Source organism: Solea senegalensis, linkage group LG14, assembly GCF_019176455.1.
Source record: "Solea senegalensis isolate Sse05_10M linkage group LG14, IFAPA_SoseM_1, whole genome shotgun sequence".
In the NCBI taxonomy this organism is placed as follows: Eukaryota; Metazoa; Chordata; class Actinopteri; order Pleuronectiformes; family Soleidae; genus Solea; species Solea senegalensis.
In genome coordinates, this window is record NC_058034.1 from 3,029,290 (window position 1) to 3,051,233 (window position 21,944).

At 40.7% G+C, this 21,944-nt stretch overlaps 2 protein-coding genes across 3 annotated transcripts in view; both read left to right on the plus strand.

Moving 5' to 3' along the window:
* ralgps2 (Ral GEF with PH domain and SH3 binding motif 2) overlaps positions 1–4,090 on the plus strand; it is a 72,698-nt gene extending 68,608 nt beyond the window's left edge. For both annotated transcript variants that reach the window (XM_044043513.1, XM_044043514.1), the window contains one exon: positions 58–4,090. In XM_044043513.1, the coding sequence (XP_043899448.1) occupies positions 58–87 (30 nt within the window). In that variant the 3' untranslated portion in view covers positions 88–4,090. The remainder of the gene's footprint in view (positions 1–57) is intronic.
* Positions 4,091–4,874: 784 nt separating this feature from the next.
* fam20b (FAM20B glycosaminoglycan xylosylkinase) lies at positions 4,875–21,344 on the plus strand. Its single transcript, XM_044044425.1, has 9 exons — positions 4,875–6,185; positions 8,502–8,822; positions 9,521–9,768; positions 9,866–9,952; positions 10,061–10,170; positions 14,439–14,610; positions 17,527–17,718; positions 20,378–20,437; positions 20,515–21,344. Exons 2-9 carry the CDS (start codon positions 8,694–8,696, stop codon positions 20,744–20,746), a joined length of 1,230 nt encoding a protein of 409 aa, XP_043900360.1. The 5' UTR covers positions 4,875–6,185; positions 8,502–8,693; the 3' UTR covers positions 20,747–21,344.
* Positions 21,345–21,944: the final 600 nt, after the last annotated feature.

Consider the following 21,944-nt stretch of genomic DNA (forward strand, 5'->3'; position numbering starts at 1 on the left):
CGCACACACTTTGTCGGGTTTGAGCTGTTAAACACGCCTCCCTCTCTTCCTCCTCAGGTGCCAGCCAATCTTATGTCGTTTGAGTGACCGTTGCTGCAAAGTGTGAAAGATCGAAGGAGCGAGGGACGAGGAGGACGAGGAGGATGAGGAAGAGTATTGACTCAGTAGTGGAGTGGGAGATTTCACTGCCATGAGCCCTGCCCGCCGATTCTCCTATTCTAGTCCCGGCCTCACTGCAGCCTCACCTGCCACCACTGCCTTAACTAGAATAACCCTGTGTGTATGTGTGTGTGTGCACGTGCGTGTGTGTGCGCTTGTACCTGTGAGGGTGTGTGTGTATGGATGGGAATGTTTTGGATTTACTAACTACTGAACAAGGACCCGGACCACTGCTCTCTCTCTCTCTCTCTCTCTCTCTCGTCTCCCATTCGCTGTGTTTTATGTTTTAACTGCGAGTGTTCAGCACTTCAGTGGAGCCAATCAACTTCTCCTCTCTTCTCTCGCAGATCGAAATAATTCTCTCTTTGCTTTCATTAAGGGTCAATCTATTTTAATCATGTCCTCGCCGTGCCCGAAAGCTCGCTTCTCGCTTCCCTCCTTTGAATTCAGCTGAAGCGAGACTCACACCACGCACACTCACATTGGACGAACTCCTGTGACTTTTGAGTTTTTTTTGGAAAAACACCGTTTTAATGATTTGACACTTTTAATTGTCTGAGTCACGTGATTTTTTTACTTCTTTCACACACACACACACACACACTGGCAGATGTGATTGCATGGTTGTAAAGCAAGGGCTCTGATTTACAATCAGTTCCAGATGATATCATTCTCACACTTGATTGTTTCTAATTTTTTAACACAGTACAGTAGCTCCCCCACTTGTGTGTGTGTGTGTGTGTGTGTGTGTGTGTGTAGCTGCATTGGATGGTGAGGGGGAAAATGTTTGCTTAAATGACAGGAATCTCGTCTTGAGTTCCACATTGGTACGATAATCTCAAAATCTAAGCTAAGTGGTGTTAACGGTCGGGTAGACAAGCGTTTACGCTTCTTTTTTTTTTTTTTAACAAACCTTCAAACCTGTCTTTGCTCCTCGTCATCGTCCACTCTCAGCCATCAGCCCCGAGAGGTGACACTCTGTTCACCAGACTCACACAAACTAAACACTAAAGACTTGAAACTGTGAAAGAATCCAAGAGAAAGCAGCAAGAGCACGATTTTATCCCTTCCTTCATCTTCTTCTTGCGTCATATAGTTCCATCCTCTGGTCTGGAGCAGACATTCAAAGCTACCTGGAGCCATACAAGTCTATTTTAAATCATGCGTGTTCATATTGTCTTTTGTTGTTAGTTTTTCTTTCTCTTTCTTTCTTTTAAATGTGGAGCGTTGGTGCAGTTCACAGTATTACCATGTAGTAGATGATTGCACGTTATTGTAGATTCTTTTTTTTTTTTGTCTTACATTTGAATGTTACTTTTTTGTGTGTTTTTTCTCCCTTTTGGAGCAGTTATTTTGAATGTTTTATGTACATGTGAATTTTATTTTCTACATTTTTTTGGCCCCTTTTTCCAGTTTTTTTCCATTAACCGGGATCCAAACTGTATTGATATCTGATTTGGAGATAGCAGAAAGCACCTTGGTTATAATTAGTGCCAAGCAATGACCACTGTTGTATTTTGTTGTGTTTTTCAGGACAAAGAAACTTTAGGAAGCGTAGAGCTGCAGGTGTAGGTGCTGGCGGGCGGCTGGGGGAAAAGAACCCATCACAAATGTTGTAGTGTTCCACAAATAGACTGTGGTTGGTTGTGTTTTAGGCAAACCTGATCAGGATGGTGGTGGTGACAGTAATGAGGTGCTTATTGCCCCCGTAGTTAAAAAAGTAAATTGTTTGTTTACACAATCTGTCACGCAACATCACAGTCTCCACACGTTACTTGCGTCTGCTTTTGGGAGAGACGAGAACTAAGTAGTGTTCTCACAGCACTGGATTGTCTTCAGTGCATCTAATTTAGGGCTGAAAAAATAGTAATACTTCTAATGAAATATCAGTTAATTAAAGATATAGTTTTGCTCCTCTGTGAAAGTTGAAGAAATCAGTTAATTGTGTTTTTTCCTTTTATAGAAATAGAACAAACATTTCACAACTCTTGAGGCAGAACCTTGATAACTGCAGTGTGTAACCTTTCCACTTAACTCTCTATGTGTAGCAGTGTTTTATTTACAACAGCTACACGGGGTTAATAATACATCTGAATACATCTTTAGTCCACAGGGGGGCGCTGGAAGTTCCACACTGGAGCTTTAACTGCAATTATGTGTTGTGTTTTCAAAGTGTGTTTCCACAATGCATAAACATTTAGTTGCGTTAGTATTGAAGAAAGTGATATTGTGATTTTTATTACCGAATGATTGACATAACATAACATACAACACATCCATTCAGTTTCTTTTAGGTGTGACAAATATTACAAAGTGAGACAGTGACTGTTCCGTCAGAATACACTCAGTCTTTTGTGGATGCACCTGTGGATGAATGAGTGAGGAAGCCAAAGACAGGCTGTTGGTGATGCGGCTAGTTATTCTAAGTGTGTGTGTGTGTGTGGAGTTGTGTGCCCTTGCACACTTCTCTAAACTTTGTTTTGTAATTCAAGCCCGAAAGGCAAATCCCTTCAGGCTGCTGTCACTGCTGAGCAGTGGAGTTAACCTGTCACCTCATCATCTGCATGACTGATGAACCTGCCAGCTCACGCTTACGAGTCCACGTCGGCTTGTGTTGCACGAGACGCGTGAGGTACAAAAAAGATATATAAAAAAAGGAAAGTGGAAACTGTGCTCGTCTGTGGCCTGAGCGTTTTAGACGGAACAAAATCCCTGAGCTGAAGCACTATGGAGGCTGAATGTTACTGGTGTTTTTATACCACTGATGGTCCAAAGGACAAGATGGCTGTGAATGAATCAAGTGGATTGGGTGAGATAAGAGTTTTATGGTGAGGGTCTTTTGCTGGCGTTTAAAGTTAATCTGCTGTGATTTGGGAACATTTAACAAATCGGTTGAGCCAGAAATGATGCTGGAAAAAAAAAAAGGTATAAACAAAGCCACAGTGTAGACGGATATTTGTTCTTTGTGATGTTGACTAAGAAATCTGAAGAGATGCTTCTAATGTGGATTCCTGAGTTACATTTTAAATCGAAAAAAGACCGGAGTTGAGCTTTCTTTTTGTGGGGGGGGGAGGGGCATCTTGGAGAGCTTCTTTGAATTCCAGCAATCTTTCCCTTGACAAATCCCCAGACAATGTCGAGCACATTATGTGAGTTTTTCCTCACTGTAACCTGAGTTTACATGAATTTCTCCCTCTAATCATTTCTGTACGACGCATGGTCAGTGTGATGGAGAAACCGTTGTTCTTTTCTGTTTTGTGATTTAAGGTGATTTAGTTCTTCCAAGGCCAAAAATTAACATAATGACCCCAACAATCCTCTGTTTTTGGATGAGATGAGAAAATTCAAATGTCACTCGCTCATGTAAGATATTTCTTTCTTCTTTTTTTGTTATTATTATGAAGAAACTTGATGTCGTTCTTCTCTTTGCTGTGGTCACACTTTCATGTCGTTGACCATCCTGTCTTCAAATGCACAATTTGCCCTGTGTTCACTGTTTGCAGTGGATCGTACCGTCTGAAATGATCCTTTTTAACCGTTGTGAAAAAAATGTGTAAAAGCTGAGATGAAGGGTTCAACCTGGAGGAAGTTTGATGAGTGTGGTGATATGACGTGTTTATTCTTTGGTGGGAAAGAAAAAATGGAACTAATGTGAACCTGTGCCTCCTGTGCACTGGCCAGGCATCAATTCACTGTTTACCGAGGACATTAACAGCAACCTTCAGCCTGTCAAAGGTGTGGAGGATGATGTGTGTGTGTGTGTGTGTGTGTGATCTTTGCTCATCACCCTTTACCCGCCTCCGTGTGTCTGTCTCCGTCTGCCCGTGTCATGACTGTGGCGAGCGCTGTGACCTCACTGCTGAGTGATGTGCTGCCTGGTGTGAAGACTGAGAACCAATAAACACTCTGCCCTTTTTTTTTTTACTCCACACATACGTCTCCTGCACATTGTTCTGGGTGTTTATCGTGGTCCAGTGTCATCTAAAGATTTAATCAAGCGACTTCTGTGTTTGTTTCTCAACAAACACAGATAAGGATAAAGGGAGAGGAGAGAGTGAGAGAAAATCTACTGTTACTTTTTCCAATATGTATATAATAACAATAACAGTAAAATTATTGGATAAATAAAACTAAATCAAGAGGGGTTGTATATGTTAAGTGAGATAGGGATAGAGCAGTCACAATTAACAGATCAGGAGAATGCACCTGTTAATAGGAAGTCTGACATGTTAAATAAAACTCTGGATTGTAATTGAGATTATTTCCAAAAGTAATTCCTCCGGTTATTATATAGTGCATTTCACAAGATGCTGTACAATAATTAAAATATAGAGCAGAGGGAAAACAACAGTGGGAAGGCAACGAACAGCAAAGTATAGAATAACAGAAAGAAAGACAAATCACATAAAAACACTTGAAGATTTAAAAATGGTAGCAGGACTTGCATAGGTGAGAGCACTGAGAGAATCAAAGAGCTGAGTGAGATCCTGTCTGAGATAATACTGTGATTATTTTGGCTTCTTTTTTTCTCCCAAGGTTTCATTCAAGGAATAGGATATTTAAAAAATGTAAACATTTTCCTGTGAAACATTTACTTCACATGGCTACAGTAAAAAATCACACTGATCACAGTGCAGATGTTTACTTTTCAGCTGTTCTTTGTGATGTCATTTATATATATGTATATAAATGACATCACAAAGAACAGCTGTTTTTTATACATATATGTTTTTTGTGGAGCTGGTGATGTTTCTGTGCAGCTGTGGGAAGGAAAGACGTTTTTTGGGGGGGGTTTTTTACATCAGCAAGTTGAAAAAGGGCCATCAAACTGTGGGAGGAAATATCCTCGGCCGAAATGGGATTTGAACTGACGGCCTTCTTGTTGTGAGGCAAATACTGTCGCAAAATATACGTCGGTGAAATCACAATTAGATATTTTACACAAATCGCTCAGTCAATCGCTCAGGTTTCCACACAGAAAGACCCTCGGTTAGACCAGGTCACAAACCCTGGTCCCCCGTGACCCTCACATGGAGGATCAAGTGATAGAAGATAGATGGATGGATGGATATTTATATGAAATAAACTTGTGGGATAGCTGTAAGGGGAATAAGAAGAAATGTGAACAAAATATATAAAGGAAAACATTCAAGGGAAAAGAGAAAGACATTTACTTTCACTTAGGAACAAAGGTTTTTGTGGCGAGACGTAAGGAAACCCTTGATTCCATAAAGGTCAAGTGTGTAAGAATTATGCTGCCTTCACATGCTATCGGAAATATGATACTTCAGACAGATAAGTTCACCCTTACCCGCTTTTTAACATTTTTTTAATTGTTATTGCATAAATGGTGGGTAAACCTAGTACTATATGTATTTTATACACTAAATCAGAGGTGTAGTATTTTGAAAAGACACTCTTGGAAATGTCAAAGGTTATCTCCATTTGGGAACTTATGTATCAAAATTATCTCTCAGATTCCCACTGGAAATCACGAAACCATGAGGCAGCGTTAATGTGCATATTGGACGTCTCATAATTCCGATAGCACATGAAGGCAGCATTAGTAAGTGGTTTTAGGCTAATGTAGACATGATGACCACCTCCGTAAAACAATATAAAAGACTAATTCTAAGGCCACATTATTTTTTATTTGAAGCGATGATAAACATGTACAAGACTGGTATTTGATCTCCCTTCTAAATATAACACACGACCTTTAATCACAACTAGTACAGCGTTTGTCTCATTGTGCATGGTATATCTTGGTGCAACATTGCCACCTGGTGGATGTATGGTGCACCTACGGGGGAGGAAGTGGACACCGCGGACGGAGAGGGGAAAGGAGGGGGGAATCGAAGGAAAAGGGCGGAGGAAAGGGAGCTTCCGAGTGGATAAGGGAAAATGACAGACTACTGTGACTTGTAGCAGCGCGATAAATCAACCTCCAGTTAATATCGCAGGGTTTTCCCCCCCCAAACGAGCTGAAGCTTCTGTGTCTGCAGTGAACGACATATGAGCACACGGTAAGTAACGAGAGCCAGTGAGGACAAACATACGACGCGCTGTTCTGGATGATGCTAGCTGCTAGCTGCTAGCTTTAAGCTAACCCACAGAGCAAGGTGTACAGCGGTTTGCGTATGAGCGGCAGTTAGCCTGTCACTGTGTGTGTGTGTGTGTGAGACCTGACTAACGTTCAAACACTAGAGGCTATAAACCCAGAACTGCCCTCTCAGGGTCTGTTTCTCTCAGTGCTAACTAGCAGATTTCTGATGAAAGGCTGATTGTGTGGATGAAGTGAAGGGCTGCCTGCCTGCGTGGACGTCAGCTCAGCCCGGGTTCGTAACGTGTTAATATGCTGATGTCCTGTTACGGTCTTATTGAAACCGCTGTCAGTGAAACGTGGCAGTTCATTAAAAGTGTGAATGCTGTGCAAACATGGTCACACCAAGTAGGCGGAAGAAGTCTCCGGACATTACGTGATTACATAACGATATCAACATTTTACGATACGATAATAGCGCGATAACAAGTCCAAGGTGCGACATTTAGGGCGATATTTTGATGATATTTGATTGGTAGGGCAGAAACATTTGATCTCAATGTATTTTTCGCACACTAATGAGTGTAGGAGCTAATATTGAGTTCATTTAGTGTAGATTTAATTGAAATGATTAATTTAGTGTAATTTATAATTAAAGTAGTTAAATGTCGGCCATAAGCAGGTACTCTTAAAGGGAAAGGAATGATTGTTTGTTTTAAGTCTATTATAGGTTTTATTGATAGATAGATGGATAGGTAAATATATGCTATATCTACCTATCCATATATTCACTATGTGATCGAATATACGTGATATATTCGATCATGTATTCCCAGCTCGCAAAGTGATTGTTAGAAGTTGTGCCAGGTTTGGTGTGAAAAGGTTTTGTTACTGTTAGAGCTATAAACTATCTACTGATACAGATATTATTTGTGCTGAGTCATTTCAAAGACTTTTTTTTTTAATAATCAAATTAAATTAAATAATTCAACTGTGCAATTATCGTTCTCCTAAAAAGACGAAATAACAGCCCAAACATGACTCAGCTGAAAATGCTTTTGCTGATTTTTAGTTTCATTTTTTTTATAGTCTGTGCATAGTGAAGCATGTGATTTGTGGGATGTTTGCATTGTATCAGATTTTATATTTGTATTTGTCTGTCCGTTTCCAATCCCTACTATAAACCTTCATCTACAACTTGGAACATCAAAAGAATATTGTGTTGCTGATCTGAGAGAGGCTTGGATATATGTGGATGGAAATATAACCTTGGTGACTCAAGAATAGAAACGAGTCAAACCCATTGAAACCTGCCTACAGCTAATCATTCGAGTGACTTTGAAATTAAGTTTGCCACTACAATCAGTATTCATACCATGTAATAATTCTTCCATATTATTTATAGGGAAATGTTTCATCGCAGCATCACACGTTGCCTCCATTATTAATTTTAAATATGTGTTTTGAAAACATCCATGGGAATTTATTTAAGATGGTGGTTCTCAAACGTTTTATACCAAACATCACCAATATTGAGCTCAGGTTATTAAATAACACCATTATCACCAATGTTAAAATACTCCACTGTATTTTAATGTTTAATAGGCCGAACAGATTTATTCCCAGTAAGATTAATATATTTATTCCTCCTGTTCCTCACAAATACTTCAGACACTGGTAGAGGCAAATTAGATTAGCTGATAAGGTGACTCTAAATATTGTTTTTTGTTATTTGTTTCATGTTCTATGCACTCCTCAGCTCCACTCTGATCACATACCTTGGTATAATATAGTAGAACGATATTCTGATTTTCCTCCAAGTACCACTATAGGAAGCTTGCGTACAGCTGGTGGTACACGAACCACAGTTCTCAAACTGTGGACTTAAGTGACATAATCTTATCAAAGGAGGCAGCAGTAGACCAGCAGCTTCTGTGTCCCTGCAGCTAAAAATCCTGATTTTCTTTATTGACAGCAACATTCCCAAAAGACCTACTATAGTACAACTCACTATAAACTGCCCACATTAAACTGTAGCTGCCTGTTCAGAACAGCCATGTCCTCGCCACCCATTTAGCAAACAGTACAGGTTTCATGGTGTGACGGACTTTTGAAAGAACACAAACGTTTACACAGCAGCCACACTGACATTCTGATGTATTTACACATGCTGGATAGGCTTCAGCTGTGCTGCAGTACTGGGTCACCATCTCCCCTGAGGGGAAAACAAGCAAGCGAGGCAGCAAATAACTCTCCCGTCTCCTTTTCCTCTCCTTCTTCTTCCACTCTGTGTCTCCAGGTGGCTGACTCGTCGCTAAGTTTGTATCCCCATCACAGCTCTCGCACTTTCAGTAAATCTGTCTGTCTGTGCCGAGTGGGTGGGTCAGGCGACTGGGAGTTGCAGGGGCCATGCATCAGGGGTGAGGGGGATTTGCGTAGGGGGAAACACAACGTCACGTGAGGAGAGCTCCGGGGGCCGGTGGGTGTGGAGATGAAGCTCAAACAGCGCATGGTGGTGCTGTGTGCCGTGCTTCTCCTGCTGGGCCTGGCCAAAATCTTCCTGCTGGATGGAGGTGAAGGGTCTGCAGCCAACCGACAGGACCTCAGGGCGTTTCGCAAGGTCAGAGTTCAAGCAAATTGACAAAACAACAAAAACATTCTGCCCTCATAATAAATAGCCCACATTTCACAGACTGGATGGTGTTGGATTTTATTTTTTTTTTATTTTTCCTGTATCCGATCAAGTGATTTTGTAGGGTATTGGGTTGAGTATCGTATCGACTCGTTCCTAAGCATCTTAGAAATGTTTATTTTCTGCACACCTACTTTTTTTTATAGTGATACCACAGCCTGGAGTATCTACCAATACCGATAGTCTTATTTGGTCATTTTTCTACCTGGTTTATTAATCAGTTAAGCTGTTAATTACGCGTTGTGCTGATGCATTTATCACCAAGCTATTTCAAAAATGAAATTGAAATTGGAGAAACTGAGTGATAATTAGTAGAGCTAAACAAACTGTTTTTGACTTTTATTGCAAATTAATTTTAATCAAGTCGATATTTTACCCAAATCATTCAGTCCTGATATATAAGGTTTACAAATATTTGACCAGTGTGAATGATACTGGACTGGCTTGTCTCTAAAAATAACCATACTAAAGGTAACTTAAGGAGCAGTCCTCCACTTGTATGCAGTATGATGTCACATCCTACTCGAGAGCATTAATTAGAGGTAGACCTATAATGTTTTGTTTTTTTCTCCCATTATTTTGTTAATCGGTCACTCTCGCTGTTATTATCATTATGTTGCTAACAGATGGAAGCTAGCCTCTCTCTGTCCCGCGGAGCTCGCCTCATACACACCCTCCAGTCTCCGTGGGAGATAGCAAGCCAATGGGTGGGTCCGAGAGAGGTGTATCCGGAGGAGACCCCAGAACTGGCTGCTGTGCTCACTGCCCTCAGCACGGCCAGGATTGAAAGGGCAGATGTGGGCTATAAGGGCACACAGCTCAAAGCCCTGCTTGTACTTGATGGTGGACAGAAAGTGGTCTTTAAACCAAAAAGGTCAGGAGTGTGTATTATTACCTAGTTGTATTGTTGTTGTTGTTTTTTTTTAGTGTGATTCAGCTTTCTTATGTTTGTCCCTTCTTCTCTCCCACAGATATAACAGAGACTATGTTGTTGAAGGTGAGCCATACGCAGGGTATGACAGACACAATGCAGAGGTGGCAGCTTTTCACTTGGATAGGTGTGTAGTCGTCGTCTTTTGAGTTTCTGAACCTAATATTTATTTTTTCAATTGAATTGGATGTGGATGTGTTGGATCTCCTGGTGTCATCTCCTCTCCTCTCTGCAGGATCCTGGGCTTCAGGAGAGCGCCTCTCGTGGTGGGACGATACGTCAACCTGCGTACAGAGATTAAACCTGTGGCCACAGAGCAGCTACTGAGCACCTTCCTCATGCAGGGTGAGCACATGACCGACCTCTCTTCCTCACTCTCTCATGTTGTTGTTTTTTTTGTTTTTTTAGCTGTTCCTGTGTGTGAATGAATGTGGTGTTTTTAAACCTTCACGCCTGATTGGCCATGTTTTCTGCCTGTTCTGATCATGTAAACACAATAGGGATTCCTTCAAATTTGGTACAGATATTAAGTTTGTCTTAAGGATGAACTACTACTGACCTCACATAAGACATTTTTTGCAATATGGATGCAAATTTGGCTGCAACTCTCAGTCAGTTATATTCACGATTGATCAATTAGTTGTTTCGTTTTTTTCTTTAGTTTCAAAAGTGTTGTAATGTATCATACAAACATATACATTGAATTACAAAACAAATACTGTACAATGTGAATAAAATACAAATAAAAATAGAAATCCAATACTAGTTACCAGTAAAGGGAACAAGTTAAAGTTGAAATAATCTCTTAAAGACCAGCCTGTTTACATGATCAAGTTTTAGAGATGACATAATTATCGTTTAGTTTCTATTACTTTGTTTTTCTAGTTACAATTATTTGCACAGCCCTACTAAAGACCTAAAGATATACAGTTTACTGTAATCGAGGAGCAGAGAAAACAAGCAAAGAAATCTCCCTCAAACAGATTATTGAAAGTAGTTGATGATTAATTTAGTAGTCAATTTAAAATCAATTTGCATTCTTAACACAGCAGTCGCGTAAACACCCTCAGGGAAAACTTGCAGATTCCTTGCAAACGTCTACCAGGGCTCCAGACTGAGTTGTTTCATTGGTTGCACTGGTGCACCAGCACAAAATGTCGGTGCACTCACATTTTTCAACACACAATTCAATTCAATTCAAGTCAATATGATTGTGCACGAGATTAAGGTGTAGGTAAAAGTTTGTCTTTTTTTTAATCACAAATGTAGTGTATGTACATACATTAAATAATGACGTTACTTAGTTGCTTAGATCAACGGGGAAAATCTGTTCTGAAGTGGTTATATGGTGAATATAGGGCGGCATACATAATTAATGGCAAGGCAGACTTTATTCAATAAGAAAGTCCCATAAACATTGTTCTTTCTGTTATCGTGCATGCATGCATGCGTGCGTGTGAAGAGAAAGAGAGAGCTGCACAACTACTTTCTACTTTCATTTTATTCACCAGGATGTGTGTTGTCACAGTAACAGACACAGTGTTGTTGGCTGTTAAGAACACACATGAAACTGCATGACAAATGGCACAAACGTGCAATTGGAAAGACCCGAATTTGGTTGTCGAAAGTGAAGGTCGCTCTCTCTCAAAACCTTTTTCTGCGTATCCTATCTTAATAACATTAGACTGAGAGATGTACGGTCACTGTGGCCTCTTGAAAATGAAATAAAAGTAGAACTGAATTGGTCAGTAGAGGCACGCAACCCCTGGGTGAATTTTAGAAAAAGGTAGGGTTGGAGATCCTGGAAATGCGGTTTGAGCAGGCTTCATTTTGAATTAAAAAGTCCAAACCCCTTTCTTCAAACGTTCCTCTGAACTCATTTTAACAGGGTGAATGTTTTTATCGCGAGATTAACGTTCTTTTTGGCCTAACAAACTTTGTCGCTGCCTGGATCATTTCTTGATGCACTCCCCAAATCCAAGTAATGATGTATGCAGTGCTACCAACCAAGCTGGCAGACCCCACCACCCGTAGTAAGGAGACCTCCGAAGACCGCTAGCTCCTTTAGCTCAAGTTAGCTCATTACGGCAACAACACATTAAACTAAGGGACTCGGTCTGCGTTGAAGAACGGCACTTTATTCACTGCACTGCAGGGTGATACACAGCCTCTCTTATCATTGTGCGGCTCTCACAATAAGAGGAATAACTCAAAATATGTCTCAATAAACATTTGCACAAAGCAAGCCGATCCACTTTCCTATGTTGATAAGAGCCTTAAAATGAGAGCAAATATTGGGACAAAAAGAAATCAAGGGATATTTAGAATAGATAAAAATGTGCGATTAATTGAGTTAACTATGACATTAATGCGGGTCACACGGTGTCGAGTGGTTAGCACTCTCGCCTTGCAGCGAGAAGGCCCGGGTTTGAGCCACACTTGGAACAAGGGCCTTTCTGCATGGAGTGTGCATGTTCTCCCCGTGTGTGCGTGGGTTCTCTCCGGGTTCTCCGGCTTCCTCCCACAGTCCAAAAACATGCAATGTGGGGATTAAATTGGACACTCTAAGGAGTGAGTGTGAGAGTGAATGGTTGTTTGTCTCTATCTGTGTGTGGCCTTGCGATGGACTGGCGAACTGTCCAGGGTGTACCCCGCCTATCGCCCGATGTAGCTGAGATTGGCACAGCACCCCCCGCGACCCTCTGGTCGAGGATAAAGCGGTAGATGATGACTGACTGATGACATTAATGCGATTAATCATGATATAATATTTTAATCGTTTGACAGCACTAATATTTAGCAAGCTAGCATAGCTTTCTGAGATTAGTGCATGTAGAGCGGTATGCTTGGGGGGGGAGGGGGGGCAGATGGCAGTTTGATTGATCACGATCCAATTCATTTGTTCAGGCTGTTCAATAAGACTGGATGGTGTTTTTACAGGCCTGACATTTTTCATTTTTGTGACAATGCATTAATTAATTGGTTACAATCGGGGTGTGAAGAGGATTTTAAGCAAAAAAAAGAAATGCTCCAGATACCCCCACACCTTTCATTCTAGTTGTATGACTGGTTTTTGTTTGCTTTGACTCCTCTCTTCACACCCTTCTCCTCCCTGGAGGTTCCACTCATTCTCTCCTCTCCTCTACTCATTCACTTTTGCTCTGGCCTTATCTGCCAGCGCACAAGACATGTGAATATGCCCTGCCTGCCAAGTCCTGTTTGGTGAGGGTGCGGCACTGTACACTTGATGTCACGATTATGATTTTAAAAGACACCTGTTTGTCAGGGAGGGGGAACTACTCCTTTCGTGCTTCTTTTTGTTATACTAGTTATGCTAATGACACTAGATGGAGCTAAGCACTACAAACTCAGTGAGAAACGAAATATTTTAATGACCAACTGAACAGAATATCCCTGCAATAAACAGACAAAGGGGAACTTCCAGCAGCATATACATAAAGGTCAGGTCATCAACCACAGCATTTCCTCTACTTGTGAAAACAGTGAAGTCATGCATTTTGTGTCGTGTGTGAAAACAAACCTGTTTGATGTTGTTGGGGATTATTTTACACGGCCTGTGTTGTGTAGGCTAGAATTCATTTTAGAAGCCGTGTTTGAAAGATACTGGGGTCTACTTAGTATGAAGGCTTTAATGCAAAATACATATATATATATATATATATATATATATATACACACACATTGGGAAATGTAGTAGTGGAAATGTTAGGTATGAAAAACTAAATTCAAAAATAAAATGAAATTTTACTAGCTATAATAACTTTGAAATGACTGTACTAAAAGAAGGATGATGGGTACACATTTCTATTTCTGTTTGCTGACAATGTGGCATCAAACCTTCAAATAAGAGAAACAGCTTCCAAACAAACAAACAGGACCTTCCTCAATCTTCATGTTCCTGAAGTTTGTCCTGAAGCAGTGACATGCTGGTTAGTTTAAAGGCCGTGTAAAGCGCTACTTTATTTCCTCATCTTTTAGAAACATTAAATAAACTGGCAAATTTTTCCTTTTGAGTTTTGTCGTCGACACATTTTCGGACAGAGACGTCTCAGCTAGCCATCAAACCACAGACACCAGTGCAGGAGCAGGTGCAGTTACTCATGAGAGAATAAGCAAACGACTAATAAAATGCACTGAAGGGTTTTATATCGTTACTGCGTTTTCAGGAGGTTATGCTAACTATGGCTCCTGTGTGTCATCAAGCCATATTTAAGTTCATTAAGCCACCTCTTCTCAGTGGCTGTACCCAGGTGTTTCTTCTTTCTGTATGCTAACTCCACCTGTCTCTTCCTGTGACACAATCTTTTCATCAAGTCCCTTAATCCTATTATGCTTTATGTGAAAAAAACATTGACATTCACACGTGTATTATTTGTCAAAGTTGATGTGTAAATGTGTCCTGAGTCTGTTTGTGAAGCTTCTGTCTGTTCCCATCCTTATTGCCCTTGACTTGTCTAAAAGAATGTACCACTCCCCATCTCTGAGTCATGTTTGCAGCTCTTTCATATCTCATTGTTGTCGAGACATCACAGTGGAGGTGGATTTATTTACATGGCTACCTCGTTTCACTCTCTCTCTCTCTCTTTGTCCAGGTAATAATACGTGTTTCTATGGAAAGTGTTACTACTGTCGGGAGAGTGAGCCAGCGTGTGCAGAGGGAGAGATAATGGAGGGATCGATAACTCTGTGGCTGCCTGACGTCTGGCCGCTGCAGAAACACCGACATCCGTGGGGACGCACATACAGAGAGGGGAAACTGGCCAGGTGGGTTTGTGAGTGTGTCAATAACAGCTGTTCTCAATCGTGGTTGGACCAACACAGTCACATGACCCACACAGTCAGGTGTAGTAAGTTATACTTGGAAGATTCCTAGGTTACTGTCATGCTCAACTGAACCCGAGTGGCAGCTTCACAGACTAGTGATAAAGAAATTCTTCCGTGCCGATCCGTAACTTAGATGATGACGGCATTAGAATGTAACAATACTAATAAATAAATAAATAATGGGAAGAAACAAACACAGATACTTTGTGTGTATGTTTTATAATTGGTATACACTACTTTTCCTTACAAGTATTTGTTTGCCAAGACAGGCTGACAAAGGGAAGATGTGTAGGTGTAGTACATGCTGAATTTGCGTCATACTTTCAGAAACTGTTAGTTACAGTGCATCCGGAAAGTATTCACAGCGCTTCACTGTTTCCACATTTTGTTATGTTACAGCCTTATTCCAAAATGGATTAAGTTCATTTTTCTCCTCAAAATTCTACACACAACACCCCATATAGACAAGGGTGAAAAATGTTTTTTTGACATTTTTTCAAATGTGTTAAAAATAAAAAAAACAGAGAAATCACATGTACATAAGTATTCAGAACCTTTGCCATGAAGCTCAAAATTGAGCTCAGGTGCATCCTGTTTCCACTGATCATCCTTGAGATGTTTCTGCAGCTTCATTGGAGGCCACCTGTGGTAAATTCAGTTGATTGGGCATGATAGGGCACAAATAACTTTTTAGCAGTCGTTCATTTTTATTATTATTATTATTTTTTATTATTATTTTATTTTCATATTGCTGCTACAGTTTTCATCCTGTTTTTCTTTGCACTACTTTTATATATATTTATTACATAAAACACTTACTTATTTATTTTTATTAAGCATAGTTAGGATGAAGAGTTGGATACATGTATAGACATTTACAGTAAGATAAAAGACATTTCTCATCAAAACTGACAAAAGTGACAAAAATTCAATGCTATGTGTTGGTTTCTTATCTGCTGCCAAGCAACGAAATTTCGTTGCCAGTTTTCACTGCTGTGTTTTCTGTGCAATGACAATAAAAGGAAGTCTAAGTCTAATTTGGAAAGGCAAAAGCTTGTCTATATAAGGTCCCACAGTTGACAGTGCATGTCAGAGCACAAACCATGCATGAAGTCAAAGGAATTGTATGTAGACCTCCGAGACAGGATTGTCTTGAGGCACAAATCTGGGGAAGGTTACAGAAACATTTCTGCTGCTTTGAAGGTCCCAATGAGCACAGTGACCTCCATCATCCGTAAGTGGAAGAAGTTCAGAATGACCAGGACTCATGCTGGAGCTGGCCGGCCATTTAAACTGAGCCATCGGGGGAGAAGGGCCTTGGTCAGGGAGGTGACCAAGAACCTGATGGTCTCTCTGTCAGAGCTCCAGAGTTCCTCTGTGGAGAGAGGAGAACCTTCCAGAAGGTCAACCATCTCTGCAGCAATCCACCAATCAGGCCTGTATGGTAGAGTGTCCCGCCTGGAGTTTGCCAAAAGGCACCTGAAGGACTCTCAGACCATGTGAAACAAAATTCACTGGTCTGATGAGACAAAGATTGAACTCTTTGGTGTGAATTCCAGGCGTCACGTTTGGAGGAAACCAGGCACCACTCATCACCACGCCAATATCATCCCTACAGTGAAGCATGATGGTGGCAGCATCTTGCTGTGGGGATGTTTTTCAGCGGCAGAGACTCGTCAGGATAGAGGGAAAGATGAATGCAGCCACGTACAGACACATCCTGGATGAAAACCTGCTCCAGAGCGCTCTTGACCTCAGACTGGGGCGACGGTTCATCTTCCAGCAAGACAACGACCCTAAGCACACAGCCAAGATATCAGAGGAGTGGCTTCAGGACAACTCTGTGAATGTCCTTGAGTGGCCCAGCCGGAGCCCAGACTTGAATCCGATTGAACATCTCTGGAGAGATCTGAAAATGACTGTGCACCGACGCTTCCCGTCCAACCTGATGAAGCTTGACAGATGCTGCAAAGAGGAATGGGCAAAACTGCCCAAAGATAGGTGTGCCAAGCTTGTGGCAACACATTCAAAAAGACTTGAGGCTGTAATTGCTGCCAAAGGTGCATCAACAAAGTATTGAGCAAAGGCTGTAAATACTGTGTATGTGATTTCTCAGTTTTTATATACACACATATATATGTATGTGTGTGTGTATATATGTGTGTGTGTATATATATATGTGTGTGTGTATATATACATATATATATGTGTATATATATATATATATATATCTATATATGTGTATGTGTATACATACATTTTATTTGCATTTATTTACATTATTTTATTTGAACTTCATAAAAAAAAGGGATAAAACCCAAGATAAGATATAACGAGATCAGCTTGGAAAATAGTTTTAAAAAAATCGAATGTTCTATTAAAAATTAATGTTTTAAGCCCTCTTTTCTGTGGATTGTGGTTCCCCCTCCCACAGATGTGGGGCAGCAGCACAGTTAATGAGGGCCGATGTCCATAGATACATTGGTGAGTGAAGAGGGAAACGTTACATTTAATACTGACAGAAATGGGAAGCCAAGTGAGATGGGGGTCCATTTTTATACCAAGGTTGCTGACTCATGAGGAGAGGCGAATATTGTGACCAGAGAAGGTGATGACTTGATCTGGTGAAGGATAAAGACAACGGGAGAAAGTTGTGCTCCATCCACACCTTTAAACACACTAACAAGATTGATGTTGTCACAACCGACATCTCCATGTTCAATTCAGTGCCTCCTCATTTATTTGCAGTGGCTCACTTAGCGATTATATTTTTATTTTTAAAATGTATAAAGTGTCTATAAAACCAGATATTACAGTCGATTAAAGTGGATTTTTTATTTATTTTTTTACATCCAGGTGGGAATACGATGAAAGTTACTGTGAGGCCGTGAAGAAAATGCCTCCGTACGACGCAGGGCCAAGGCTGCTGGACGTCATAGACACAGCCATATTTGATTATCTCATCGGGAATGCTGATCGGCATCACTATGAGAGTTTCCAGGACGACGGCGGCGCCAGTATGCTCATTCTGCTCGACAATGCAAAGAGGTGAGCAGGGAAGTCGAAGGGTTATTAATCCAGCTTTATTTAACACATTATCAGAATGGGAATCAGCGTTGGCACTGGCATTGCCATGAACCAGCCTGGAGCATAGCTCTCATTGATAAATGGACAGAAGGAAATACAGATTACAGCCTATTTACAATAGGCTTACCTAAAAAAAAAAAATCTTACACCTGCTTAAGTCTGCAATATCTTACGTCTGCAACATCCATTCATTCATTGTCAACCGCTTTAACCTCCACAGTAGGTTTAAGAAGCTGCTGGTGCAAATCCCACTCCTTCATAGGGCAAACACATAGAGACAAATAGCCATTCACTCTCACACATACAGGCAATTTAGAGTGTCAAATCAACCTCAGTATGTTTTCCACTGTGGGCAGAAACTGGAGGAAACCCACACACACACACACACACAGGGAGAACATGCAAACTCCATACAGGAAGGCACACTTGGTCTGACCGGGTCACGAAACTGGTCTTTTTGCTGCAAGGCAACAGTTCTAACCACTAATCCGCCCACACCAAAGTCTATGGAGAAAATTAGCGATTTTTACGTCATGGCACTTAAAAGTTTTTGAGCCCCAGCTGCGTCTATCAGTCAGATCAGATGTGTTATTTTGTGGTTTGGGAGTATGAAATTGTTTCATTTGTGTCCCACGCAAACTAACCAAATGAAGCAGCAGTAAAACAGCACTTCCTGTGTCCTTGCAAGCTAATGAAAGCTCATTTCCCTGTGGAATTTGGTGCTGGTGAGTAGGTGTTCTATATACAGGAAGGGGAGGAAGTTCTAGAGGGAAGTGGCTGCTATGTTATGTCACCCATGGTTCGGTGATTGATCCTTTTTTTTTTTTATATATTATTATTATTATTCCTGTTCATTTCTGAACTAAAACACCTGTATAATATATTTCAAATACTTATTTCAGGAACAGTAGATTTTCAGCAGGTGTTCTGATGTCTGCTGGTAAGAAAACCCCTAACAGACACTGGCTTCATGCAGACTTGAGAAATGGACAGATATTGTTAATGAAATATGTGACATTTGAAATATTATTTCCTCACTTCGCCCACACATGGAAACATTTATGATCTTCAATCGAGATCAAGAAGAGTCTCATGTACATTTCCATTGACATTGAAGTGCTGATACATCAGTTCCAATTTTCCAGTATTTGGCACAATAATTTTGAAACGTGTTCTTCTTTAATGATAAACAGCCATGTAGAAGAAGACACATAATTACTGGATTCGTCCAACATTCCGGGCACAATAAACTTCTGTTGTTGCACTACTGCTTCTCTACTGTTCCTCCCTGTTCTTTCTGGAAACACTTACAGTATGTAATCATTTTGCTACATTGCTTTGCTTTCATACACCTGGCAGCAGCAGAATATTTCGCCTAAAATCATTTTGAACTATGTTAAATCGTCAAAATTGGGATCATGTTGTTACAATTGGCTAGGTTTGTTTTTTATTATTATTTTAAAACCAAATAACTTATAGTGTGTTAACCAGAATGTGGCTATTTGAATCTATTAAATTTAACAGCAGAGAACATTAGAATGCAGGGAAACGTGTCTTTGAATTGTTTTATTCTTTTTTTTAGTCACCTTAATAACTTGTGGTTGCACCACACACACACACACACACACACACACAGCACACTGCATTGACTTTCATTTATTTTTGTACAGCCTAAACCAGGCATTATTCCTAACCTTACCCGTAACTTAATCCGAACCTTAACCTTACCAAAAAAAAGGACATGGTTTTAGTCTTAATGAGGACGACTTGTCCTGACGGGGTCAGTGTTTATGCTCGAAAAGGTCCTTAAGAGGTGACAAACACACTTGGTGAATGAGGTGGCATGAAAGTTACTCGGGTAAACTGCATCATATGTTTCTCAAAACTAAAGATGGGTTAACCTCAATGTGAAAACCAGGCTGAAATATGAAGGTTAATAAAAACCCTGTTACTCATCGTAAACCTTTGGTGCCGCTCTGAAACACTGCTGTTGTGGGGACATCCTGCTGTCTTTTTTTGACATCACTTATTTTGACCAGTGTGAGGTGTCAGAGGAAATCTTCCCCTGACTCAGTACTTCTCAAATAGTGTGGGGTGAGGGGCAGGGCAGGAAAACTCATACTGGTTTATACATATAAACCACAGGTTCTCAACAGTATTTCAATTTGTGAAAGCATTTCTGTCCTCTGCCCTTACTCAACAACACAATCTATGACTCCATACGTCCACACAACCATGTGCGTAGGACGATAAAGAAAAGTAACCATCAGTCTCTCAATAACTTATATTTAGCGGGACAGATGTGTTCCACAGCGCCTTATATGGACATCCTGATCACATATTCAGCCTTTTTTTTTGTCGTCGTCTTCTGTTGTTGGGTCAAAGTTCTGATTAATTTTATATCACATTTTTAGTAGCGATAATTCTGCAGAGGTCACAAAATAGACGAGCCGCAGAGGTTTCACAAATTCAATCTGATTTTAAACATTTTAAATACCTTTTGCTCAGGTGTGTTTGTATAGTTGGTGCAAATGAATGTTTTAATTGAATATTCATGCCCATCCATTGCTGTAACATCACACATTTCCCCAACTAATAACAGATAATCTTATCTGTTTAGCTTTGGGAACGCAGCCCTCGATGAGCGGAGCATCCTAGCACCACTTTACCAGTGCTGCATGTGAGTAGATGGAACATTGCCCAGAATGTCTTCTATGTCTTCAGCCTAACAACTGTTGGACGTCTTGTCTTTGTCAGGATCCGTGTGTCCACGTGGAACAGGTTGAACCTGCTCAGAGGTGGAGTGCTGAGCTCAGGTATGCGTCAGGCTCTGGCGTTCGACCCGCTCCACCCAGTCCTGGCTGAGCCGCACATGGCGGCGCTGGACAGGCGTCTCTCTGGCGTCATAGCGACTGTGAAGCAGTGCATGGAGGCGCAGGGCCCCGACAACACTCTCATAGAAGACCGAATAAACCTCCCACATCCCTAGAGACAAACCAGGGGGAGAAAAATGGCGAACGTAGGAGCAGCCAGGACTTAACTTCCTGAGCCTGGAGAAGAGGAGAGGGACATGGAAGAGCAAAGAGAGGTGTTAAGGGCGGAGACGCAGAGACGGTGGAGTGAAGACTGTGCTTTCCTTCTGCCCTCATCCCTTCCTTGATTGTCACTGGATTCAAAGTAAATCCAGTCATGAAAACTTTTCTCTCAGGACTGTTGTGCATTTGAAGAGAGTAAACTGCTGTGAGGACACCTCCATCTACTACTGCTGTTAGAGACCACACTTCCTCCCCACTGACCACTGAGTCCACATCTTGCTTTTGGAGTCAACCGCGAAGAAAAGATTTAGACTCATAAAAGAGGCAGGAAGGAAGGAAGGGAGGGAAGGAAGGAGGGCGGAAAGCACTGACATTTCAAATGAGTCACAAACATCTGGACGAGCCATACTTCGGGCTGAACCTTTGTGTCAGAAGTGCAAATTCTTTTCTTTTTCTCCTGTACATATTTAACTAAATAGAGACAGAATAATGGGAAAAGAGAATATACATCTGTGTATAATAATATTAAATAAATGTAAGGGTACGAGTGTGTGTGTGTGTGTGTGCGCGCGCATCCTTGTCCCAAAAATGACTTTCCCACTCAACTTAATGTGTTTTCAATGACATTTCATAAGGAGTGTATTTTCTCGAAGAAATTGACTTCTTTTTACGTGTACTATGCATATATATGTATATATACACGTGTGTGTGTATATATATACATGTGTATATATATATATATATATATATACGTGTGTATATATATATAATTTTATTTTTTAACGGAAGTGTGTTTTAACCACGTGTGGTGTTTATGGCATTAAGAGGAAATGAACAGAAAAGAATATTCTGATTATATGTGTGGTCAGGTTTAAACACATGGTTCAGAAAAGATCATGTTTTATTTCCTCGTAGCGTCTTCATTTCTACCACGTCGCAGGATAAAGCACGGTAAAGATGACTCGTCAATATTTATAACTTCTGGATCTGCCAGTTATTACTTATTTATGTACGTTTTAAACATTTATGTTCTCAAAAAACTTAAAATGCTGCTCGGTCACTAAAACGTGATTTATTTATCCAGAACTCGCTTCTCTGTTTATTTTGAAATCCAACTGCACTGAAGTGCTGAAGCCAAAAGGCAGAACATGA

What these genes read in the sequence shown, in the direction of transcription:
- fam20b (XM_044044425.1), top strand. Translation starts at nt 8,694, where the DNA reads ATGAAGCTCAAACAGCGCATGGTGGTGCTGTGTGCCGTGCTTCTCCTG. An exon ending in GTGGTCTTTAAACCAAAAAG is followed by an intron (nt 9,769 to 9,865) that starts GTCAGGAGTGTG and finishes TCTCTCCCACAG; the next exon opens with ATATAACAGAGACTATGTTG. An exon ending in CTGCTCGACAATGCAAAGAG is followed by an intron (nt 17,719 to 20,377) that starts GTGAGCAGGGAA and finishes TTATCTGTTTAG; the next exon opens with CTTTGGGAACGCAGCCCTCG.